At 46.0% G+C, this 27,156-nt stretch overlaps 1 protein-coding gene across 1 annotated transcript in view; it reads left to right on the plus strand.

Annotated features, from left to right (window-relative positions):
• LOC109893167 (phosphatidylinositol 4-phosphate 3-kinase C2 domain-containing subunit beta) overlaps positions 1-27,156 on the plus strand; it is a 70,133-nt gene that overhangs the window by 5,952 nt on the left and 37,025 nt on the right. Inside the window, exons 2-11 of the mRNA XM_020486251.2 lie at positions 14,801-15,743; positions 16,066-16,166; positions 16,580-16,740; positions 17,621-17,741; positions 20,067-20,178; positions 20,289-20,368; positions 20,902-20,965; positions 21,403-21,549; positions 21,745-21,778; positions 24,860-25,055. Coding sequence (XP_020341840.2) covers positions 14,895-15,743; positions 16,066-16,166; positions 16,580-16,740; positions 17,621-17,741; positions 20,067-20,178; positions 20,289-20,368; positions 20,902-20,965; positions 21,403-21,549; positions 21,745-21,778; positions 24,860-25,055 — 1,865 coding nt within the window. The 5' untranslated portion in view covers positions 14,801-14,894. The remainder of the gene's footprint in view (positions 1-14,800; positions 15,744-16,065; positions 16,167-16,579; positions 16,741-17,620; positions 17,742-20,066; positions 20,179-20,288; positions 20,369-20,901; positions 20,966-21,402; positions 21,550-21,744; positions 21,779-24,859; positions 25,056-27,156) is intronic.

The following is a 27,156-nucleotide window of genomic DNA, read 5'->3' on the forward strand; positions in this document are numbered from 1 at the left end:
AGTGAGGGAGATAAGGGTTTTCCAGCTTCAGAGATTTTTGTAGTTCGTTCCAGTCATTTAACAAGTGGCATCAATAAGGGAACATAGCGTTCACCTGGATTCACCTGGTCAGTCTGTCATGGAAAGAGCAGGTGTTCCTAATATTTTGTATACAAGTGTATCTTTCGAATGTATTCCTGACACATCTCACCACCAACCCAGAATCTTAGAATGGAGCAGAGTGTTGAAATGGAAGCTGCATGCTAATAGGGTGGATATTGGAAATGTATCGGAGTCAGAATATTTTTCTCCATACCTCCCCCGTATCCTCTCTTTCTCTCTCTGTGTGTATGCACATTTGTTGAAACACACTGTAGTGTGCAGTATCTGCTTTTCAAATGGCCCATAGAGGTTCGGTATTCTGAACTGAGTCAGCATGTTCTCTCCATGGGCCCTGGTCTTGACTGTCTGGCTGGGAAAGGGTTTATGTCATAATCTTCCTCCCATTCCTCAGGAAACACAAGCTACACCACAAGGCTCCAACTAAACAGATAGGGAGCTGCCTCCCTCCCTGATCCTTCTCTTTCTCTCTTTCTATCTGGTTTCCCTCTCTTTCTTTAGGATTCCGTCACGCACAACATGCACGCACTCACACACACACACACACACACACACATTAATGCATACACACCCTTTGAGAACTTCCTGAAGGAGGGTGTTCTGGGCGGGAGGTCAAACTCTGGGTCTCTGTGGGAGTGGCTGTCATAGGTTCCATGGTAACCAGGGTCAGGATAGGTCGCGTGCCTCCATCCTCTGCTGTGAGGCCGTAACAGAGGCAGAGGAAACCAGAATTAAAGCTCTGCCCTTTGTCTCATATAGCTGAGACCCAACAGACAACACAGACAGACATCTGAGTGTTTCCCACACAGTGCTGGGCTCTGTCACAGAGAGAAAGTTTAAAGTTTTAATGCCACGTGCACAAGTACAGCTTGCCTTTCTTGCAAGCTCCAAACCCAGCAATGCAGGAATCAATATCAATGTAGCACTAAAAAGATTATTAGGTCAAACTAAAACACACAATAACATTTCAAATAAGAACACAAGAAAGTATGAAGCTATATTAGGGCTGACCCCATTTAGTTGACTGGTCGATTGTTTGGTTTATTGGCTGTGAGCAGGTGAGCAGTCTAATATATATATAAACAGTTGGAGTCGGAAGTTTACATAGACCTTAGCCAAATACATTTAAACTCAGTTTTACACAATTCCTGACATTTAATCCTAATAAAAAATTCCCTGTCTTAGGTCAGTTAGGATCTCCACTTTATTTTAAGAATGTGAAATGTCAGAATAATAGTAGAGAAAATGATTTACTTCAGCTTTTATTTCTTTCATCACATTCCCAGTGGGTCTGTCACGATCGTCGTAGTGAGGAGACCAAAGCGCAGCGTGATGTGAATACATCCTTTTAATGATAGACGAAAAAACACAAAGTACACTAAACAAACAAACAAGATGAACGTGACCGCTATCAATACTGAGTGCAAACATGCAACATCCCATAGACAATAACGCACCAACCACAATACAAAACAGGCTACCTAAATATGGTTCCCAATCAGAGACAACGAGAAACACCTGCCACTGATTGAGAATCATATCAGGCCAAAACACATAGAAACAGACTAACTAGACATGCAACATAGAATGCCCACTCATATCACACCCTGACCAAACAAAACATAGAAACAAACAACGCAAATAATGGTCAGAGTGTGACAGTACCCCCCCTAAGGTGCGGAGTCCGGCCGCAAAACCTAAACCTATAGGGGAGGGTCTGGGTGGGCATCTTGCCGCGGCATCTTGCAGCTCCGGACTGAGGGGCAGCTCCGGACTGAGGGGCAGCACCGGACTGAGGGGCAGCTCCGGACTGAGGGGCAGCACCGGACTGAGGAGCAGCTCCGGTCTGGCTGACGGCTCTGGCAGCTCCTGGCTGACTGACGGCTCTGGCAGGTCCTGGCTGACTGACGGCTCTGGCAGGTCCTGGCTGACTGACGGCTCTGGCACCTCTTGGCTGACTGACGGCTCAGGACAGACTGGCGGCTCTGACGGCTCAGGACAGATGGGAGACTCTAGCAGCTCAGGACAGACGGGAGACTCTAGCAGCTCAGGACAGACGGGAGACTCTAGCAGCTCAGGACAGACGGGAGACTCTGGCAGCTCAGGACAGACGGGAGACTCTAGCAGCTCAGGACAGACGGGAGACTCTAGCAGCTCAGGACAGACGGGAGACTCTAGCAGCTCAGGACAGACGGGAGACTCTGGCAGCTCAGGACAGACGGGAGACTCTAGCAGCTCAGGACAGACGGGAGACTCTAGCAGCTCAGGACAGACGGGAGACTCTAGCAGCTCAGGACAGACGGGAGACTCTAGCAGCTCAGGACAGACGGGAGACTCTAGCAGCTCAGGACAGACGGGAGACTCTGGCAGCTCAGGACAGACGGGAGACTCTAGTAGCTCAGGACAGACGGGAGACTCTAGCAGCTCAGGACAGACGGGAGACTCTAGCAGCTCAGGACAGACGGGAGACTCTAGCAGCTCAGGACAGACGTGAGACTCTAGCAGCTCAGGACATCCTGACTGATGTCTTAAGATGTTGCTTCAATATATCCACATAATTTTCCTACCTCATGATGCCATCTATTTTGTGAAGTGCACCAGTCCCTCCTGCAGAAAAGCACCCCCACAACATGATGCTGCCACCCCCATGCTTCACGGTTGGGATGATGTTCTTTGGCTTGCAAGCCTCCACCTCCACCTTGGCTTGCAAGCCTCCACCCTTTTTCCTCCAAACATAACGATGGTTATTATGGCCAAACAGTTCTATTTTTGTTTCATCAGACCAGAGGACATTTCTCCAAATAGTACGATCTTTGTTCCCATGTGTAGTTGCAAACCGTAGTCTGTCTTTTTTATGGTGGTTTTGGAGCAGTAGCTTCTTGCTTGCTGAGCGGCCTTTCTGGCTGAGTCAATTTAGGACTCGTTTTACTGTGGATATAGATACTTTTGTACCTGTTTCCTCCAGCATCTTCACAATGTCCTTTGCTGTTTTTCTAGGATTGATTTGCACTTTGCGTACTATTGTTTGTACAGATAAACATGGTACCTTCAGGCATTTGGAAATTGCTCCCAAGGATGAACTAGACTTGTGGAGGTCTTCAATTTATTTTCTGAGGTCTTGGCTGATTTATTTTGATTTTCCCTTGATGCCAAGCAAAGAGGCACTGAGTTTGAAGGTAGGCCTTGAAATACATCCACAGGTACACCTCCAATTGACTCAAATGATGTCAATTAGCCTATCAGAAGCTTCTAAGCCATGACATCATTTGTGGGATTTTCCAAGCTCTTTAAAGGCTCAGTCAACTTGAACTTCTGACCCACTGGAATTGTGAATTATAAGTTAAATAATCTGTCTGTAAACAATTGTTGGAAAAATTACTTGTGTCATGCACAAAGTAGATGTCCTAACAAAACTATAGTTTGTTAACAAGAAATTTGTGGAGTGGTTGAAAAACTAGTTTTAATGACTCCAACCTAAGTATATGTGAACTTCTGACTTCGACTGTATATAATAGAATATATATGTGTATATATATATATATTTATTTTATTTTTTTATGGCACATGAGACACCGGTCGGATTCACGTCTATCTCAGTGGACTAATCCATTGCCGAGGCAGCGGGGATGGCACACCAGTAGAACAGTTACAGTTCATTCCCATCATTTCTAATCTACAATGTTTGTGTAACGGCGTTCTTCGTTTGTTGAAAGAGAGTCGGACCGGTGGTTACTCATGTTTTTAATGGAAAAAGTGACGATACATGAAATAACTAAATAAATACAAAAACAACAAACGGAACGTGAAACTTATTACAGCCTATCTGGTGACACAATACAGAGACAGGAACAATCACCCACGAAATACAAAGTGAAACTCAGGCTACCTAAATACGGTTCCCAATCAGAGGCAACGAGAATCACCTGACAGCTGATTGAGAACCGCCTCAGGCAGCCAAGCCTATACAACACCCCTAATCAGCCGCGATCCCAAATACTACAAACCCCAATACGAATTACAACAACATAAACCCCTGTCACACCCTGGCCTGACCAAATATATAACGAAAACACAAAACACTAAGACCAAGGCGTGACAGAACCCCCCCCACAAGGTGCGGACTCCCGGACGCACCTCAAAACCATAGGGAGGGTCCGGGTGGGCGTCTGTCATTGGTGGCGGCTCCGGCTCGGGACGTGGACCCCACTTCATTAATGTCCTAGTTCCTCCCCTTCGCGTCCTGGGATAATCCACCCTCGCCGCCGACCATGGCCTAATAGTCCTCACCCAGAACCCCACAGAACTGAGGAGCAGCTCGTGACTGAGGGGCATCTCAGGACTGAGGGACAGCTCGGGACTGAGGGGCAGCTCGGGACTGAGGGGCAGCTCGGGACTGAGGGGCAGCTCGGGACTGAGGGGCAGCTCGGGACTGAGGCAGCTCGGGACTGAGGGGCAGCTCGGGACTGAGGGGCAGCCCGGAACTGAGGGGCAGCCCGGAACTGAGGGGAAGCCCAGTACTGAGAGGAAGCCCAGTACTGAGAGGAAGCCCAGTACTGAGATGAAGCTCAGGTAGGTAGTAGGCTCCGGTAGATCCTGGCTGGCTGGCGGATCTGGAAGATTCAGGTTGAGTAGCAGATCTGGAAGATTCTGGTTGACTAGCAGATCTGGAAGATGCTGGTTGACTGGCGGATCTAGCTGCTCTATGCAGACTGACAGCTCTGACTGCTCCATGCAGGCTGACAGCTCCTTGCAGACTGGCAGCTCTTTGCAGACTGACAGCTCTGACTGCTCCATGCAGGCTGACAGCTCCTTGCAGACTGACAGCTCCTTGCAGACTGACAGCTCCTTGCAGACTGGCAGCTCTGACTGCTCCATGCAGGCTGACAGCTCCTTGCAGACTGACAGCTCCTTGCAGACTGGCAGCTCCTTGCAGACTGGCAGCTCCTTGCAGACTTGCAGCTCCTTGCAGACTGACAACTCCTTGCAGACTGGCAGCTCCTTGCAGACTGACAGCTCCTTGCAGACTGACAGTTCCCTGCAGACTGGCAGCTCTGACTGCTCCATGCAGGCTGACAGCTCCTTGCAGACTGACAGCTCCTTGCAGACTGGCAGCTCCTTGCAGACTGGCAGCTCCTTGCAGACTGGCAGCTCCTTGCAGACTGACAGCTCCTTGCAGACTGGCAGCTCCTTGCAGACTGGCAGCTCCTTGCAGACTGGCAGCTCCTTGCAGGCTGGCAGCTCCTTGCAGACTGGCAGCTCCTTGCAGACTGACAGCTCCCTGCAGACTGGCAGCTCCTTGCAGACTGGCAGCTCCTTGCAGACTGGCAGCTCCTTGCAGGCTGGCAGCTCCTTGCAGACTGGCAGCTCCTTGCAGACTGACAGCTCTGGCTGCTTCATGCAGACTGACAGCTCCTTACAGACTGGCAGCTCCTTGCAGACTGACAGCTCCTTGCAGACTGACAGTTCCCTGCAGACTGGCAGCTCCTTGCAGACTGGAAGCTCCTTGCGGACTGGCAGCTCCTTGCATACTGGCAGCTCAGGCTGCTTCAAACAGGCAGGAGGCTCCGGCAGCGCTGTAGAGAAGGAAGGCTCTGATAGCGCTGAACAGGCGGGAGACTCCGACAGCGCAGGAGAGGAGGAAAACGCTGGCTGCGCTGAACAGGCGGGAGACTCCGACAGCGCAGGAGGGAAGGAAGGCTCTGGCTGTGCTGAACAGGCGTGAGACTCCGACAGAGCAGGAGAGGCGAGGCGCACTGTAGGCCTGATGCGTGGTGCGGGCACTGGTGATACTGGAGCGAGGACACGCACAGGAAGCCTGGTGCGGGGAGCTGCTACCGGAGGACTGGTGTGTGGAGGTGGCTCTGGTTAGACCGGACCGTGCAGGCGCACTGGAGCTCTTGAGCACCGAGCCTGCCCAAGCTTACCTGGCTCGATGCCCACTCTAGCCCAGCCAATACGAAGGGCTGGTATGAACCGTACTGGGCTATGCACCCGCACTGGAGACACCGTGTGCTCACTAGCATAACACGGTGCCTGCCCGGTCTCTTTAGCCCACCGGAAAGCACAGGGAGTTTGCGCAGGTCTCCTACTTGGCATAGCCATACTCCCTGTAAGCCCCCCCCCAATACTTTTTTGGGGTTGTTTCTCGGGCTTCCTTGCCAACCGTGTTCCCTCGTATCGCCGGCTCCTATCTCCTGCTGCCTCTGCTTCCTCCTTGGGGCGGCGATATTCACCAGGCAGAGCCCAGGGTCCTCTTCCGTCTAATATCATCTCCCAAGACCAGAAGTCCTTATATCGCTGCTCCTCATGATTAACAGGGAGAGTTGGCTCATGTCTGACTCCTGACTCTGCCACTCTCTCCCTGAGCCCCCCCCCCAATACATTTTTTGGGGTGACTTTCGGGTTTCGCTCTGCGCCGCCGTGTTTTCCTTTTCGACTCCATTCGCCTATAGCCTTCTTCGCACTGCTCAAGCGAATCCCATGCGGGCTCCTGCACTCTCTCTGAGTCGGCCGCCCACCTGTCGATTTCTTCCCACGTCGTATACTCCCTGCAATTGCTGTCCATAACGTCCTCCCATGTCCATTCCTCCTTTCGCTTTTCCTGCGGTCGCTGCCTGTAACCACGCCGCTCGGTCCGTGTGTGGTGGGTGATTCTGTAACGGCGTTCTTCGTTTGTTGAAAGAGAGTCGGACCGAAATGCAGCGTGGTGGTTACTCATGTTTTTTATGGAAAAAGTGACGATACATGAAATAACTAAATAAATACAAAAACAACAAACGGAACGTGAAACCTAATACAGCCTATCTGGTGACACAATACAGAGACAGGAACAATCACCCACGAAATACAAAGTGAAACTCAGGCTACCTAAATACGGTTCCCAATCAGAGGCAACGAGAATCACCTGACTGCTGATTGAGAACCGCCTCAGGCAGCCAAGCCTATACAACACCCCTAATCAGCCGCGATCCCAAATACTACAAACCCCAATACGAATTACAACAACATAAACCCCTGTCACACCCTGGCCTGACCAAATATATAACGAAAACACAAAACACTAAGACCAAGGCGTGACAGTTTGTTTGGTTATTGTCATTTCTGTTAATGGTTTCAATATATTATTATTATGACAGTCTTCTACCATTCCCTTTGTCAGAGTGGACACGTTGTTTGCTCACCGCACAACCTAGGCTACACTTGTGAGGAGAACGTTTCTGTTTCTGTCAGTCCATATAGGAGTTGTCAATTTATTCATTCCCGTTTGTCGAGCTCCTGTCAATGTTGAGTAAGGACGTGCACCTGATTATACATAGAAGTAGGCCTAGGGTACCTAGCCTGTGCGCAAACGTAGCGTATTTTAAAAATCTTTCCAACGCTCTCCCTTTCGATAACCACTCAGTTTAAAAAGTGGGGAAAAATGTAATGTAAACGTCATTAAAAATAGGTCGACTTGATTACTTCTTATCCATTGTGCAAATAGCCTACAGCTATGTCTGGCCGGAGCTCACTGGAGCAGGAAACTCTGAGGGCCCCGAATATTTTATACAATGTTGCAAGTTCCTTGCAGACAGGGCATGCATAGCCAATTTTGATTTATATGATATTTATTTTTATTAGGGTATTTTCTACCTGCAGGCTGCAATGTTTTTATTTGTTGGCTTTATGTAGGCTATTTTTACATCATTTGCAATGGCAATAGAAGTTACATTTAGAATTATGATTTAACCACATGATAATGAAATTGTAAGATAAATTTGCACTCCAAATAGAAAAGGTTACAGACCCCTAATGTAGCCTATTAGAAGCGTATCAACAGGAGCGTAACAGCATAATATGTGAGGGCCAACAGCAGTGGGAGGAAGAGGGTCAGGAACTGTTTATTTATTTTCTGGTTAGGTTATCTTGATCTCTGGCTCCCTCGAGTCATTTGTGTGTCTTAATTATTCAATCACAGTGTGCTTAAAGCATCAGACAAGCTCAGTAGCCTACATAGAGTTGATTTTATTAAAACACATAGGGGGTGTCTATATAGTGAAAAATACATGTTTTAACATTTCAACCAATCAATTGGTCGAAAGAAAAGACGACTCTAGGTCAACCAATATTTTTTGTTGTGGTTGGGGACAGCCTTAAGCTATTTACAAGGTCAGTTCCAATTCCATATGTACAATGTGCAGGGATATTGGAGTGATAGAGGAAGATATGTTAAGTGTATTCAAAAAAGTATTCAGACCCCTTGACTTTTTCCACATTTTGTTACGTTACAGCCTTATTCTAAAATGGATTAAATACTTTTTTCTTTCATCAATCTACAAACTATACACCAAAATGACAAGGCGAAAACAGGTTTTTAGAAATGTTAGCAAATCCATACAAAATTTAAAATAGAAATACCTTATTTACATAAGTATTCAGAACCTTTGCTATGAGATTCGAAATTGAGCTCAGGTGTATACTGTTTCCATTTATCATCCTTGAGATGTTTCTACAACTTGATTAGATTTAATCTGTGGTAAATTCTATTGATTGGACATGATTTGGAAAGGCACACACCTGCCTATATAAGGGCCCACAGTTGACAGTGCATGTAAGTGCAAAAATCAAGCCATAAGGTCGAAGGAATTGTCTGAGACAGGATTGTGTTGAGGCACAGATCTGGAGAAGGGTACCAAACCACAGAGACTCTTCCTAAAGCTGGCCAAACTGAGCAATCGGGGGAGAAGGGCCTTGGTCAAGGAGGTGACCAAGAACCCGATGGTCACTCTGACAGAGCTACAGAATTCCTCTGTGGAATAGGGAGAACCTTCCAGAAGGACAACCATCTCTGCAGCAGTTCACCAATCAGGCTTTTATGGTAGAGTGACCAGACAGAAGCTACTCCTCAGTAAAAGGCACATGACAGCCCTCCTTGAGTTTGCCCAAAAAGCACCTAAAGAACTCGGACCATGAGAAACAAGATTTCACTGGTCTGATGAATCCAGGATTGAACTCTTTGGCCTGAATGCCAAGCATTCAAGTTTCTAAATGACCTTGATTGGTCCAGCCAGAGCCTGGACTTGAACCCGATCAAACATCTCTGGAGAAACCTGAAAATAGCTTTGCAGCAACGCTCCCCATCCAACCTGACAGAGCTTGACAGGATCTGCAGAGAAAGATGGGAGAAACTCCCCAAATACAGGTGTGCCAAGCGTGTAGCATCATACCCAAGAAGACTCGAGGCTGTAATTGCTACCAAAGGTGCTTCAACAAAGTACTGAGTAAAGGGTCTGTATATGTATGTAAATGTGATATTTCAGTTTTTAAAATTTGTAATACATTTGCAAACATTTGTTTTTTCTTTGTCATTATGGGGTATTGTGTGTAGATTGACGAGGGGGAAAAAACGATGTAATACATTTTAGAATAAGGCTGTAACATAACAAAATGTGTAAAAAGTCAAGGGGTCTGAATACTTTCCTAATGCACTGTATAGGGTTAAGGCATCAGGATATATGATAAACCGAGTAGCATCAGCGTAAATTATTGTCTGTGAGTGTGTGTGTGTGTATGAGCGCGTGTGTGTAGAATCAGTGTAAAAGTATGTGTGTGTTATTGTATGTTGGAGAGTCAGTGTGCGTGATTGTGTAGTGAGTGCAAAAGGCTATTTTAGCAGTATTGTGGCTTGGGGATAGAAGCTGTTCAGTAGCCTGTTGGTGTCAGACTTGATGCATCGGTACCGCTTGCAGCGAGAAAAGCCTATGGCTTTTGTGGCTGGAGTCTTTAACGAGAATAGAGAGGTTTGTAGGGAAGAGAGCTGTCATATGTACCTTCACAAAGTGTTTTAAACTGTGTGTGAGGGGGGAGAGGAAGTGGTATATAGGGTTAGAGACACAGTAACCAATTAAAAAGTAGGCTATAGGCCCAATTAGGGCTGTGGCGGTCACAACATTTTGTCAGCCAGTGATTGTCAAGCAAATAACTGTCGGTCTCACGGTAATTGATCATTAATTAACTTAAACACGTTTAGCATTTCCTGGCTTCCACACATAGCCTAGACGCCACTGATGCAGACCTTTGGCACATCTACATATTAAAACGTCTAAGGAATCCATGTAATGTACCCAACACCATCACAATAAATCCATTATTATTTTAGATGGGTCTAATGAAGCACGATATGAAGAAAATGTAGTCTTTTTCAGAAGAACAGAATAGCATACTCTGTCTTGTCTTTATGTTAGGTCCTGATCTGGCTTTTTTCTGGATTTTCGAATACAAACTCGAGTTATAGGATCACACTGGTAATAGGTCGTCATTTGTTGTGTTACTTGTGAGGCACAGCTAAGTGAGCATCAATTGAAGACTCAGCGAAGGGCGAGCGTCAGAGGGTCCGCCTCGCTGTCTGACAGTCCCTCAGCTCTCCCCCCTATGCTAAGACTGACCAAAAAGGGGACAGAGTCTTCGCGCTGATGGTGAAACTCGAGTCACACCGCATTATTTCTGCATAATGCACAAATTCATGTTGTTGCTCCTAATGAACAGAGAAAGTGAAATGTTCCTTGATATAAAAAAACCCAGCGCTAATAATAACGCCAGCCTATCGATACCCTTTGCTGCGCTTTCATTTAAGGAGCAGTGCTGTTTGCAGCACGAGTGGAGAACTGCATTTCATGTTCACAATGCTGAATAAAAGCTTGAACATGAACTCACTTACAAAAACAGCAGCTCTTTTCTGTGTTCTCTGACAGTCTCTCTGGTCATGGTTTTAAAGGTTTTGAAATCACAGTATCAACGAGAAAGCTGTAGACACGATGATCTGAACAATCCAATGGACTGTCACGTTCTGACCTTAGTTCCTTTGTTATGTCTTAGTTTTAGTATGGTCAGGGCGTGAGTTGAAGCTACTCCTCAGCTTTTTCTATGATTTGGTATTTCTGTGTTTGGCCTGGTATGGTTCTCAATCAGAGGCAGCTGTCAATCGTTGTCCCTGATTGAGAACCATACTTAGGCAGCCTGTTTTCACCCTTGAGGCGTGGGTGATTATACTTTCTGTTTAGTGTGTGTTGCACCTGACGGAGCTGTTTCGGTTGTGCTTTTGGTTTCTTTGTTAGATGTTGTTCGGTTGAATTAAATAACATGAACAAGTACCACGCTGCTCTTTGGTCCCCACCTTCCTCCACCAACAACGGCCGTTACATTGACGAGGTGGTAGCCTATAGGTGCACTTGATTTTCTCTCCGGGCACGTCGGGTAGGTGGAGTTTGTACCTTCAGGAGAATGACATGGTTAAAAATGGGAACACTTCGCCTACCCGGCACGCAGGGCACTTGAAACAAGTGCCCCTACTGCCAACATCATTGTTTTATTTTTTTAATAGACATTTTTCACAATCAACCGTTTGGTGAACACTGGGTTAGAGAATGCTGCCCCAGCTTCTCTTCCTCACACAGTTATAGCGAGTCTGCAGAACACTTCCTCTGTTTTTTTTGTGTGCTGTGGGACATGTGCATGTTTTGCGCCTTGCATGCATGCTGTGTGTGTGTGTGTGTGTGTGTGTGTGTGTGTGTGTGTGTGTGTGTGTGTGTGTGTGTGTGTGTGTGTGTGTGTGTGTGTGTGTGTGTGTGTGTGTGTGTGAGGCCACATTATGGGTTAAACATGTCCATGGGAGGTCAGGAATCTGGGCTGTGACACTGCTGAGCTGCAGTCTCCTGTCTGAACCAGCCACGTCTGTTTTACTAAACATTAGTACCTAGTCGCAGTTTGTTAACCATGTGTCCATTGTTACATGCGGCTTGTCCTGTGTAAGACCTTTTGTTCTTTAAATAGTGGTTAGTAAGCAGTTTATGCAGTCCTCCAAATAACGGAAAAGGGGGAATCAGTTACATACATTTACATATCTAGGGCCGTAAAAAAACTGGTTCCTTTTTTCCCAAATTCTGTTTTCACCATTTTTAGTTTCTCCAGGTTTCAGATTTTTCCCAATTTTTCTTTTTTCTTTCAGTCACACTTTTTTAATTTGATTTTTTAAAGTCCACAGCAATGCTTAAACCACCCTAACAGGAGACCACTTTTGAGGTCTGGGAAAAATCTATGATTTTTTTTTTTGGTGGGGTGTGTCGTGGAAATTTCCTCTATTTACCAAATCATGAGAGCAAACCACACACACAAGTCAGAGTTAGTTATCAAAGTCCATCTTTAATTATATCAGCTCTATCCCAACCCTGTGACCTTCAGATCAATTCAGTGTCTATCAATGAATTCTCTGAGAGCCCCCTCTACATTGCAACTGAGATCCTTTAATAGCAAAGATCCACCCCCCCTAGACGACATGACAAACCACAGGTCTTAGGAACTTACACAAAGAAAGACTTTACTTCAGAGAGGAATATCCCCTAGCCAGACAGAGTTGGCTATAAATTATCGTTCAGTTTGGTCTCCTAAACAAAGCTCTTATTTCGTCCTTGGTACAAAATGGTACCAAGACATTACCCCCACCCTATGATATATATCAAATTGTAATTTAGATACAACCAATTCTAAATACAACCAATCCTGAACAAACTCACGGAGAGGAGAGTGAGGCTGTAGGTCAACAAAAGAGGGAGCATAGAATGATTCCAGACACTGCCATCCTCCTTGCCCCGATGGGAAAAGTAGGGAGTGACCGGCACACAGACACAGTGGAGCAAAAGATATGTTTACACATGATGACACCTTGACCTCTCCCCTCTCTGCGGCCCAAACAACTTAGTCCTGACAGAGAACAGATAACTGCCAATGGCCACCACTATAGTACAACAAAATACATTCTTAAGAGAAATAACTCATAAGCATATGATGAATATAAAACATCTTACAAATGTTACCAAACAATTCTGATTATTCCCCAACAGGTGTAAATACCATTTTAATTCAAGTGCACACCATGAAGAGACAAGCAAATAGTCGCCCCGTTTTAGTGTACCAAAAGTATTCGGACAAATTCACTTGTGTATTTAAAGTAGTAAAAAGTTAAGTATTTGGTCCCATATTCATAGGGACCAATAACTCATCAAGCTTGTGACTCTACACATTTTTTGGATGCATTTGCTGTTTGTTTTGATTGTGTTTCGGATTATTTTGTAGAAAATGTATCGTAAGTAATGTATTGTGTCATTTTGGAGCGAGAAACTTAAGACGCACAAATATTGTACCCCAAAGACATGCTAACCTCTCACCATTACAATAACAGGGGAGGTTAAGCATTTTTTGGGGGGTACAATATTTGTGCGTCTAACTTTCTCACTCATCATTGTCACGATTCATTCAGGATTATCCGTAACCATAGTAGCGTTCACATGAATGTAGAAGTGTTAGAAACATTCTATTCTTATTTACAATGAAGTGACTAAAACAAATCACCGCTGGATTGATGCAAATAATCACATCTTTCTGCTAGGTTGACGTACTCTACTTTGTGGAGGCCTTTCCATCTAGCAGAAGACGGTGATCATTAGCATCATTGCTAACGGCTACACAAAGTGGTAGACAAACATGCACACACAGACAGAGGCGTTCCCGCGCCGATGCCTCGTCAGAAAGTTGAAGGAAAATACAAATCACTATTATTCTACCTGCTCCAAAGCGCCAATATTTTTCATCCTATAGCTTGTTCACCAACTTCTTTTTAAGTAGTGAACCAACGTGTTTTCAACACTTTTATTTCCATGACTGATCATAACAGGGGTGAAAGTAAGCCATTCCAGTACGGCGTCCCGGCAAAATAAATGGTAGGTGTACGCCATACCGGTAAAACGTGAGCCTATCACAAATAATACGACATGCCCAAAAAACTATAGGTTGTTAAACTATTATTTAACATTACTGCATGTCAGCCACATTAACATTTTGCCATTTTTATTTATTATTATTAAACCTTTATTTAACCAGGAAGGGCTCATTGAGATTTAAAATCTCTTTTTCAAGAGCGTCCTGGCCAAGATAGGCAGCACCAAGTCATTACAAAAAATCCTTCAATTGACTGGAAACCAGGTGATATTCACTGACAAATTGCATTGTGGTTTGAGGAGAACACTTACAATTTTATCAAGGCGGAGACGAGTGGCCGAGACGCTCGCGGAGATGAGTGGCCGAGACGCTCGCGGAGATGAGTGGCCGAGACCAAGGCACGCTTGGACGCATCAATTCAGGCTACAAGTGTAGGCCGAATGACAATCGCAGAATGTCATTACAATTCACGTAGGTGTTTTGTAACAGATGTCCCTTTCCATTCATCAAATTGCAGGTGTACAAAACAGAACTGGCTCAATATGTCGCGGATATGTCATGGATTTAACAAGTGACATCAATAAGGGATCATAGCTTTCACCTGGATTCACCTGGTCAGTCTATGTCATGGAAAGAGCAGGTGTTCATAATGTTTCGTACACTTAGTGTACAGTGAGCAATATGTTTGGTATATCAAGTTACAATGAAATCACAGTATCGAATCACAATACATATAGAATCGTAAGAATCACAATATACATATCATATTGTGAGGTCACTGGCTATTCCCAGCCCTAGAATCAGCTGTGTGTTTGTAGAATACACCTGAAACTGAGAGCACTTGGCATCTGTGGTCTGAATGGCAGAACCGAAATGCATCCCTCTGTCTCACTTTGACTACTTCCTCTTTTTTTGACTCTTTCTGATTACCTCTCTCTCTCTCGCTCCACAGAGCGTATTCTGAGGCCCATGTCTCTTCTCTGGAAGCCCTAGAACCAGTGTCATCCTCCTCCTCTTCTGTTGGTAGTGGCTTCCCCTGTAGGACCATGTCGGCAGCACAGACTCAGAAGGACGGTGAAGGCCCCTGGGGACTGGATTCCCTGGGCCTGAGCCAGAGAGAGTTGGTAATGGCTGAAGCTCTACAGATGGAGTATGATGCCCTGTCAAGACTTAAACAGGACAAGGGTGGGGACAGCCAGGGGACCAGCTGCCAGGGGGTTGGGAAGTTACCTACGCTACCCCCTAGGGAGGGCCAGAGCCAGATCGATCGCCCCCTCCCACCCTGCCCCAGCCCTCTTCCTCCAGGAGGGAGTTTGCTAAGAGGGCTGTCTGGTTCGGACCCATTCCTCAACCACCTTCAGCCTGGGGGGTCCCACTCCTCACGTCCCTCCCCAGCCAGAGCCACTCCTCCTCTGGGAAACTACAGCAAAGAGCCCCTCTATATCCTGGAGAGTTCAGGGAAGGGGGACTACCTGAACTCCAGCTATGGGCACTCAGGGTCTAGCTATGGTTCTCCTCTGACTCTGCTTAAAGGCTTCCCCCCTCCTCCGGATGACCCTCCTCCTGCTGTACCCCCAAGGACCCCTCTACCCCCCCCCACTGAGCCCTTCCCACCCTCCCGACGCACTGTGGCGCCCCGGGATGTCAACCTGTTCACCCCTGAGGTAGACCAGCCCAAACTGTCGTCAGGGGAGATGCACAACTACGAGAGCCTCAACGATGCCCTCTCCAAGCTCAATGGGGATTGGCTGGCGCCAAGGGGTAGGCGGGCCAACGGGGACCAATCAGGGAAGCCGGTGGCTCGGAGTAAGACCCTCCCCCCTCAGGTGCCTCCCCGCACTTACGTACCTATCCAGAAGAGCAACAAGAACCAGCGCAGAGTGTCGGCCGACCCGGTAACTACTCGCTCCATGACAGGCTCACAACAGATTCATTACGTCACTTTGCATGACACAGCATTAATTCACATCTAGTGTTACCTCACACCTTCCCGTGTTTCCATAGTCAACCCTAGACACAAATAAACGATCCTTGAAAGGTCTAGGCTTGTCTCCAGCTTACTCCAGTCAAGTCAGTCTATTCCAACGCAGTCCAGTCCAGCTGTGTTCTGTTCCGTGACTCTGAATGCTCTGTTACAGTCAGTTCTGTGACTGATGGTTCCTGTGTGTGTGTGTGTGTGTGTGTGTGTGTGTGTGTGTGTGTGTCTGTGATTGGCAGGTGTCTCTGGCCCCCAGGCTTAATGGTTTCGGCTATGAGCTCTTCCAGGTGTCAGAGGAAAGAGATGAGGAGGTGGCCGCCTTCTGTCACATGCTCGACGTGTAAGTGTACGGCCCAATCCCAAATCAACTCCTAAGCCAAACGCACTATGCACTCGTGGAGATCTGAGAGGATTTGATTGGTATATACCATATGGTGAAACTTCCACCTGGCCTATCAGAGGGCAAGATGGAGCTATAACCATATTGTTCACACCTGTCAGATCCTCTCAAATATCTACAAGTGCATTGGGCGTAGGGTTTAGGGGTTGATTTGTGATTGGACCCAAATTTACCCTCTCGCCCTCAGTCAGGCTGTTTAGAACCATTCCTGTGCTGTGGTTTTGTTGTGGTTGTATTGTGGTCAGGCTGACTATAAGCAGTTATAACCATAACAGTGTGTTGTGGTTAATTCACAGTCAGCTATTTATTACCCTTTAATAACCATCCCTGTGGGGTGCTTGTGTTGTTTTCAGGTTGCGGTCGGCGTATCCAAGCAGCGACCCCTCTAACAACTCTGGGTTTGTGTGGTCGCCTTCAGTGGGGCCTGAAGAGTTGCAACAGGGGTTAGGGGTCAGCGTCAAAGTTACGGTCATCAGCGACCACATCAGAGAACCACTCACCTTCACCTGTGATGGTAAGATGCACATACTCCCACTCACTCGCAAACACACACACTCACACGCCCCGCAGGTTCATCGGCACAGAGATCACTCACCCCTATTTTCATACACACATCCTCAGCGAATGTCATGTCTGCTTCGCTCAGTCCTGAGTGGGAAAGCATGTGGTTGGAGTTCCCTTAATGGAATTACACTGACCGGATCCCAGCCAACCAACTGTCTAATCTGGCCTCATTCATCGGTCTGGGAGGAAGGGAGAAAGAGGGGGAGATTTAAGGGAAGGGGAATGGGAGACCGCTTTGGAAACATCACTGTTCATGCTATGAAGGTCTCCTCTCTCTCTGCCCATCTTTCTCTCTCTCTACCTCACCCTGTCTCCCTTAATGTGTGTGAGACTATGTGCTGTGGGTACAGTAAGGTCAACTCATGACTCATGATGGCTGGAGAGGGTATGTTTGCTCTTACTCAGAGAGATCGAACTGGCCAAGTAAACAGTAAACATTCTCTCGCTATTTCTATCCCTCTTTCTTTCCCTATCTCTGTCTGTCTTTGTCTCTCTGTCTCACCCCCCTGTCTCAAAGTGGTTGTTTCCCTCTTATTCATTCTGTAAGATAAACTACAAAAGTCAACAACACAGCAGTCCGTCAGTCTGAATCATTTCTTCCAGTACATCTGTCCCTGTGACTCTTCCGGTCAATAGAATAGTTGGGTCGGTGTGCACCGACTCAGTCCAGAGAGGTTGAATCAAAGAACCCATACACATCCACCTCTCTCTCTCTCTCTCTCTCTCTCTCTATCGCTTCACTCTCCCATCCACCCTCTCTCTCTCTTCCTCTGTTTTTGTTACTGTCATGTACTGTAATTTACGTTCTGTTCCCCACGTCTCTCTCCAAGGGTCATCTACAGTGGACTTGTTGATCTACCAGACGTTGTGTTATGCTAATGAGGACCTGGACCACATCGACGTCGACCACTACCTGCTCAAGGTCTGCGGTCAAGCTGAGTTCCTAGAGAAGTAAGGAGCACTTCTCTCATCCCTTTCTCTCCTCAACCTCTTCTCCCTCTCTCTGGATCTCCACCCCTCTCGCCCATCTGTCTACAGTATGTGTGAATGCTGGAAGAGGCGGCTGGGATTTGGCTTTTGAGTGTTTTTAAAGGGATACTTCGGGATTTTGGCAATGAGGCCCATTTGTCAACTTCCCCAGACTCTGATGAAGTCGTGGATACCAGTTTTATTAGCATTGGCTCCATGAAACTACCGCGAACTTCCTTCATACTGAACACAGAGACGGAGAAGTGGTGTCCACGAGTTCATCTGTCTCTGGGGGAAGTAGATAAAGGGCCTCATTGCCAATATCCTGACATATCCCTTTAATTTCCTTCACTGCTGGATGAGCTCCACACATACACATGCCCTGTCAGTCCACACTCCATTGGCACCGTTACACTATGCTGCTTCCCCTCTTTCTCTCCTCCCACGCCTTCCCTCTCTTTCCCTTCTTCCCTGCCCATCCCCCTCTCTCTCCGGGCTCCACGCCCACCCCATTATGGATGGTTGCCAGGGGGCAGTCTGCCAACTCTCTGCCCAGTAGAGCTCACCCTGGCTGGGCTGCGGCAGCGATGGTGCCCCCCTGCCCCTCACTCCTCCATGGAACAGGCCAAGCACAGGGTGGAATGAGTAGAGGAGAGCCAACTAATCATAACACGTCACCAGCCATGTTAGTTGGGCCCAGAGGGTGGGACTGGGAGGTAGAGAGCACATGTACGCACACACATACACACACACATACACACGCACATATATATACACACACACACACACACACACATACACACACACACACACATATATATACACACACACACACACACATGCATGTGAATACACAAACAGCTGTTCTATATGACTGAGAGCCAGAGAAATTCCCCTCAGATAAACTGAGGAGAGCCTTGCCTTGGAAAAATCACATAGACCTTGACTATACACTCGTACTCTCAGCCATATGTGTTTGTGTGTGTACTGTATGCATTTCTCAACCTTGTGTTTCTGTTTGTGTGTGTGTTTTTGGTTCTACTATCCTTGTGGGGACCAGACGTCCTCACAAGGTTAGTAAAACAAAGGAAAAGGGTTAGGTTTAGGGTTACAATTAGGGTTAGGTTTAGGGTTAGTATTTAAGGTTAGGGTTAGGGTTTAGAGAAAATATAATTTTTAATGTGAATCAATTGTTTGGTCCCCACAAGGATAGGAAAACGTGTATGTGTGTGTGAGTGTGTGAGTGAGTGAGGCCCAGGCTATAGGAATGCTTTTAGGATTTATCAAGAAAGAACAGGGCAGTGGGTTGGGGGTAAACTGAGGGAGAGAGGGAGCTGGAGTGTGTGTGTGGTTTGTGGTCCAGATATACACACTCATATAACTGAAGGCCTCAATTATGGCCGTTTTTTAACAAGCTCTGCTGATGTCTGAGGGCCGACCTAAACCTCAGGGGATTTCCCCAGTAAAAACCGACTATTCTATACACACACACACACACACAGTTGTGGGCCAACGTGACCTTTCATCCCCCAACCACACGCACCCTGACACACACACACACACACACACACACACACACACACTCCCACTCTTCTCTAAAGTCTTCCTCTAGAGAGATACAGCCAGCTAGTGTTTAAATGTGTTTTACAGTAAGCTCCATTCCTGTCCAGTGAATCTGAGCATATATATGTGTGTGTGTGTGCGCACCATGTTTTTGAGTCTGTGCACGTGTGTGTGTTTTATTTCTAGCTCAGAGCAGCTGCACATATGTGTGTATGTCTGTCTTTCCATTTGTTTTTATTTTCCTTGTTCGTGTGTGTGTGTGTGTGGACATGGCTGAGCAGCAGCAGGAAGTGGGTTTTCCCCTGACAACCTGCAGCTGGTAAAATAGGTTAGGACTTCCTCTGTGTGCTGAGGTCATGGTTTGTTACACAGCTTTGTCAATCCCAGGGCTTGACAGTAGCAGAGACGGAAGAGGAAACAAGACAGCCCACGCCTTCCTTTTTTTCTGTTTCAATAGAAATCCATGAACTAATTAGACCGAACCCAGCTGCTTTCGCATTGGTATCTATGGGAGAGCCACCCCCTTAAGTAGACAGGAACTGCAATTTTTAGTTTTTGAATTGGTAAATGGCATGAGTGAACCATCTTAATTTATCCATCATCTTTGACAGTAGCAGGGTTTATTCTCTCTCTCTCTCTCTCTCTCTCTCTCTCTCTCTCTCTCTCTCTCTCTCTCTCTCTCTCTCTCTCTCTCTCTCTCTCTCTCTCTCTCTCTCTCTCTCTCTCTCTCTCTCTCTCTCTCAGTTCCCAGACGTTGGCAGAGTTGGAGTATATCCAGCTGTGTCTGAAGTTTGACTGGGACATCCGTCTTTTCCTTACCAAGAGAGGCTCTATCAACACAGAACTGGGCCGCACGGTGTGCACACACACACAACACCCATGCACACACATGGCACACAACACGCATGCACACACACAGACAATCGTACGCACACACTCATCGTGCCGTTATGTTGTGATTGACAGGAGGATGATGATGACACGCCCTCTACGATGAACCACGGCATTCTGCTGCAGGAACGACCAATCAGACAGACCGTTACTAGGTGAGGGGGAGGGGCCTAGATTTCTCACATCACAAATTGCATTAGAAAGCAGTTAAAGGCCTTAAGCTGGGACTTTCATATCCTTGACAGTAGCTAGTTTCTGTCCAATTGGGGACAGATTTTCATGCGAATATTCTAAAATCTGCATAAAAACAATACGCGCATTTTCCCACCAGAAATGTGTTTCCATCATAATTGACTTGATGCGGATTAAAGGCTGTGCGTAATGATGCAATGCACATCAAAACAACATTTTCATGGGAGAACCACATATGTCATAGTGTGACTCCAAGCATTCGTCGATGTGATGGTTATTTTATCAATATTTGCACATAAGGGGGTTTCCACCGCCATTTGTTGCATAAGAAATGTTTTACCGACTCTTAAAGATCACCTGTGTTTTGTTTTGTCGACATTTGGAAAGTTTACAGACAAACTTGAAGGTTTCCAAATTCTGACTTGCACTTTACTCTCGTACAAAGGTTGGATAGAAACCTGGTTAGTGTTGTTGATATTGACTTGTGTTTGAACAGAGAGGCTTTGACTCTGCTCCTGGATACCTTTCACAACGAGGCTGAGTCCTTTCTACTATCAGAGGTAACCTACTACACACGCGCACACAAACACGCATACGCACGCAGGCACAGACATGCACATGCACGCACGCACACACACACACACACACACACACTGTCTCACACACACACACACACACTGTCTCACACACACACACACACACTGTCTCACACACACACACACACTGTCTCACACACACACACACACACTGTCTCACACACACACACACACACACATTGTCTCATGCACGCACACACACACACACACACACTGTCTCTCACACACACACACACACTGTCTCTCTCACACACACACACACACACACACTGTCTCACGCACACACACACACACTGTCTCACACACACACACACACACAAACAAAAGCATACATGTTTGGCTCTTTTTATTTTGAAATGTGTGAGGTTGAAATCGCTCTGTTCTCCCTCCCCCCTCTGAAGGTGGAGCTTGTGTTGCATGTGGAACGGTTGGTCCAATCAGTGAAGGCTCTCTGCAGCTCGCTGGCTGCTGTGGAAACGCCTGACATTACTTCCGCCCTCAACCAGCTCCCAGCATGCCCCTGTCGTCTGCAGCCTAGAGTCCAGAAGGCAAACACATACACACACTGCCACATTTCAGATAGAAATTACCTTTAGGCACAGCTCTAATGTAAAAAACAAAACTGAGCTTAGATCAGATATAAATTCATTACCCACACAGTATTCTGTACTCCTGTAACTCCAGAACCAAGGTTAGTCCATTCGTTGAATGCGTTCTGTAACTGTGTGAGTGTCTCTTCACAGGATCCGTCACTGCTGGCCATCAAAGAGAACAGAGGTAGGTTCCTCGTGTCTTACTGTGCCACAACACAGAATATAACACACACACAGATACTGTAGCGTGGGGGATGAAAGACAGGACAGGCAGAGGGGAAGAGGAAGGAGAAAGAAGACAGAGAGAGAATGGGAAAGAGAAGAGGAAGTAAGGACGGGGAGGAAAGAAGGAGATGATATGGCACTGTAGAACTGTAGATGGGAAAAAGAGGACAGATGGAGAGGAGGATCGCTGGATTATAGGGTCATGAGATGATGGACAAGTCTGTACAGTAGTGTGACAGAATTAAAGGGATAGTTCACCTAAATTATAAAATGACACATTGGTTTCCTTACTGTGTAAGCAGTTTATGGACAATGCATGACTGCAATCCATGCTTCGGTTTAGTTTCCTTGGCACTGTTTGCACATGCTAATGTTTTAAGTCACGGGACCGATATTAGCATTTCTCACGATGCTCTAAAAATGCTGATATCGGTTCTTTCACTTGAATGCGGGTGGCAGGTAGCCTAGTGGTTAGAGTGTTGGGCCAGTACCCGAAAGGTTGCTAGATCAAATCCCCGAGCTGTCAGGGTAAAAATCTGTGGTTCTGCCCCTGAACACGGCAGTTAACCCACTGTTCCTCGGCCGTCATTGTAAATAAGAATTTGTTCTTAACTCACTTGCCTGGTTAAATATACAGTTGAAGTCAGAAGTTTACATACACCTTAACCAAACACATTTAAACTCAGTTTTTCACAATTCCTGACATTTAATCCTAGTAAAAATGTGAATGTGAAATGTCAGAATAATAGAGAGAATGATTTATTTCAGCTTTATGTCTTTCATCACATTCCCAGTGGGTGAGAAGTTTACATACACTCAATTACTATTTGGTAGCATTGCCTTTAAATTGTTAAACTTGGGTCAAACATTTCGGGTAGCCTTCCCAAAGCTTCCAACAATAAGTTGGGTGAATTTTGGCACATTCCTCCTGACAGAGCTGGTGTAACTGAGTCAGGTTTGTAGGCCTCCTTGCTCACACACTATTTTTCAGTTCTGCCCACACATTTTCTATAGGATTGAGGTCAGGGCTTTTTGATGGCCACTCCAATACCTTGACTTTGTTGTCCTTAAGCCATTTTGCCACAAATTTGGAAGTATGCTTGGGGTCGTTGTCCATTTGGAAGATCCATTTGCGACCAAGCTTTAACTTCCTGACTGATGTCTTGAGATGTTGCTTCAATATATCCACATAATTTTCCTCCCTCATGATGCCATCTATTTTGTGAAGCACACCAGTCCCTCCTGCAGCAAAGCACCCCCACAACATGATGCTGCCACCCCTGTGCTTCACGGTTGGGATGGTGTTCTTCGGCTTGCGAGCATCCCCCTTTTTCCTCCAAACATAACAATGGTCATTATGGCCAAACAGTTCTATTTTTGTTTCATTAGACTAGAGGACATTTCTCCAAAGTACATGTCCTAACCGACTTGCCAAAACTATAGTTTATTAACAAGACATTTGTGGAGTGGTTGAAAAACAAGTTTTATTGACTCCAACCTAAGTGTATGTAAACTTCCCGACTTCAAGTGTATATATATATATTTTAAATGGGATTTGTGCCATGAATGCTTAAGCGATAGCATGTGGAAACCAGGGAAACTAAACCAAAGCATGGATTGCTCTCATACCGTGTCCATAGACTGATTATAGGGTAAGGAAACCAATATGTATTTTTGTAATTTGGGTGAACCATCCCTTTAAGATCATACCTTAAGCTCTCCCAACAGTTGGAAATGTCTCCACTCACGTCACCGAATTACTAGCTTTTCAACAGCGCAAGTACGTTGTGAAGCGGGCGGTCAGGTGTGTTTGCGTGGCATAGGAACCCGGTTTGAGCCGTTGTACGGACAGTGTACCCAGATGGGGAAGAAGCTAAACTGCTAAGCAGGCACACTGGTCTGTCACAGTAGCCCTACCTCATGTCAGAGCGGAAGTGTCCTTGACCCGCTGTGACGTACGCCACGGATGTCCCTCTTTACCGATTTCTCTGGTTGGGTCCCAAATGGCACCCCATTTCCTTTATAATGCACTACTTCTGACCAGGGCCCATTGTTCTCTGTTCAAAGGTAATGCACTACATAGGGAATAGGGTGCCATTTGAGACAAATCCCCTACCTCCCCCAGCTATACTCTGACAAACAGGAAGGATGGCTAATTTCATACAGGATACACAGATACACTCACCACCTCCTCCATCCATCCATCTGCATCTCTATCCGTCTGTCTGCCCTCATAAAGAAAGGGGTAATATTTCCGAGAGGTTGGATGTTGTTTTCCCTACAGGGCTGAGATGCTCCACTCGACGTGTGAAGCGACAAATGTAAAGAGTGGAAACCCAGGCAACTGAGCTGTGTTGACATTCTGCATCCCAAATGGCATCCTATTCCCTACACAGTGGACTACTTTTGACCAGGGTCAAAAGGGTTACATTTGGACCAGAGCCCAATTTTATTTTATATTTTTACCTTTATTTAACTAGGCAAGTCAGTTAAGAACAAATTCTTATTTTCAATGACTGCCTAGGAACAGTGGGTTAACTGCCTGTTCAGGCAGAACGACAGATTTGTACCTTGTCAGCTCGGGGGTTTGAACTTGCAACCTTCCGGTTACTAGTCCAACACTCTAACCACTAGGCTACCCTGCTGCCCCTATGAATGATGGAGCTGATGTTTGACTCTCCTCTGGTAGTGTACAAACACAAGGCTGTTAAGAGGTCAAATACACACTGTATGAGAGGTCATAGGATCAGTGTAGGAGTAAAGAGCTCTCAGGGATTAGCAGTATGGTGATAACATGGCAATAAACTCTAAGAGCATGGACTTGGTGTTGTGTATTACTCTGACTCTACTCTTAGATAACGAGTAATACTGACAGACAGCTGTTGTGATTCAGGAAAGATCTTTAATACAAGTTCTGCACCCTGATTGTTACTAACATTTGTGTTAAGTGGTTGTTTAGCCCTCTTTAATTGAATTCATTTAGAGAGTGTCTGCTAAATGAAGGCTCTGTGAATCTAAATGGTTTACTTCCCCCTTGCAGAGAAAGTGGTGGAGAAGCTGACGGCAGCCATTTTGGATCTGGTGGAGCTGTACTGTAGCACGTTCAATGCTAACTTCCACACCACGGTGCAGAGCAACCGGCACACGTCACCCACACAGGAAGCAGGCCTGGTCACCAACGTCCTGTCTTTCAGCGTCTACGCTGCACATCGCATCCCCATCACATGGGCTGCCAGGTAAAACACATACTGTACACTCAGGCACGCACATACGCACGTAACCAGTAGTGTAAAGTACAAAAAATACTTTAAAGTACTACTTAAGTAGTTTTTGGGGGCATCTGCACTTTACTTTGCTATTTATAATTTGGACTACTTTTACTTCAATACATTCCCAAAAGTACTCACTCATTACATTTTGAATGCTTAGCAGGACAGGAAATTGGTCCAATTCACACTCTTATCAAGAGAACATCCCTGGTCATACCTACTGTCTCTGTTCTGGCGGACTCAGTAAACACGCATGCTTAATTTGGATATGATGTCTGAGTGTTGGAGTGTGCCCCTAGCTGTCCTTAAATAAAACATTGTGCCATCTCGTTTGCTTAATATAAGGCATTTAAAATTATTTATACTTTTACTTTTGATATTTAAGTATATTTTAGCAATTGGAAAAAAATACATTTTCTTTTAATATTAAAGCATATTTAAATACTTTTCGACTTTTACTCAAGTAGTATTTTACTCTGTGACTCACTTTTACTTGAGTCATTTTCTATTAAGGTATCTTTACTTTTACTCAAGTATGACAATTGGGGGCCAGCTGTTCAGGCTGGATTTCCCCAGTATAATCCAAGAGGATTACATGGTGTTATGGAGCATAGCAGCATACATAGAGAACCCTGAGAAACAGCCTCATCTGCCACCCCCCCCCCCCAAAAGAAACTATTCATCCCCTTTTCCCTCCCCTCCCTTTACCCTTCTCCCCATTTTGACTTCCCTTTACTTCCCTATCCTCTCTTCCCTCCCACGTTTTCCCTCCTTTCTCCCATGCCATCGCTCCCTCTATATTGGCCTGTGTATTCAGCTCAGCCCAACCCCCCCCTGAATCTCCATTCATATGTCTCCTCTCAGTAACTGCTCTTTCCTCTCCTCTCTTCTCCCCTGGCACAGCTCCATAACCAGGGCCAGATGCACTGCCACCTCACTATTCCCATACATTCTATCCAATGCATTCTATACACTTGTCCTACCATTCCCCCACCTTCACCCAACAGCCTTATTGCCCCGACCACTGTCTCTGCCCATGCTCTTTACCCTGTCCCCACTGCTGTGCATTGGAATGGCCCTGCCACTCCCTCACCCCCTTCCAATCACGTGAATGGTCCACTGCTCCACCCCCACTCCCCTCGCTGAACCCCAGTTTGCTGTCTCCTTTGTCTCCCCTGAAACTGTTGCTGGCACGTGATTGGTTCCTAACAAAGGGTGATTGACAGCCTGGGAACCCTGCCTGACCTCTGACCTGAGGGGTGGGGCCGAGCTCTGATTGGTTGCTAGGCACGTGTGTGTGTGTGTGTGTGTGTGTGTGTGTGTGTGTGTGTGTGTGTGTGTGTGTGTGTGTGTGTGTGTGTGTGTGTGTGTGTGTGTGTGTGTGTGTGTGTGTGTGTGTGTGTTAGAAAGACACTAAAGGCGTGTGCAGGAAAAACTGATAATTGATACCAAAAGTATCTGATAATCTCCCACACAAGGTTGATATCATCTGCAGTGATAAGGTTTTCAGATCGAGTGCTATAGCTAGTTAAAACTCTCACTGTAAGAAAAATAACATGGTAGCATTATTACCCAATGTTATTACCCTTTAATTACTATTCAGTCTGATGGGTAATTCATTGAAATAAGTACATCTGAATAATAATACGCCTAATACATCTCAACTTTAGGTTGGAGTTGATATCTTAAACGGTGAAAGGTTCAAACACTCTTTTTTTTTACCATTGTAGCCTATGGCCCTTTTGTGCCATTGAAATGCATTGGTATCCATAGCAATGGCTCCGTTTGGGCTGCTCAATGACGAGACACGAGAGAGCTGTTAGCTGGCGTTAGCTAGCTACTTTTCTAGCTACTCCGACAAACAGCTACTTTTGATTGGTGACAGATAATTGTCTTCTGATTCCAGATTTGAATACAGGTAAGTAGACCAATATGTAATACCCTATAAAGTTTGTTATAACTTATTGGGAAAGTGGTCAAAGTAGCTGAATCAGAGAGGTGCTGGGCACTGCCTTAATCAACATCTATGTCATCAGTGCCCAGAGAACAGTGGGTTATCTGCCTTGCT

Source organism: Oncorhynchus kisutch, linkage group LG1, assembly GCF_002021735.2.
Source record: "Oncorhynchus kisutch isolate 150728-3 linkage group LG1, Okis_V2, whole genome shotgun sequence".
In the NCBI taxonomy this organism is placed as follows: domain Eukaryota; kingdom Metazoa; phylum Chordata; class Actinopteri; order Salmoniformes; family Salmonidae; genus Oncorhynchus; species Oncorhynchus kisutch.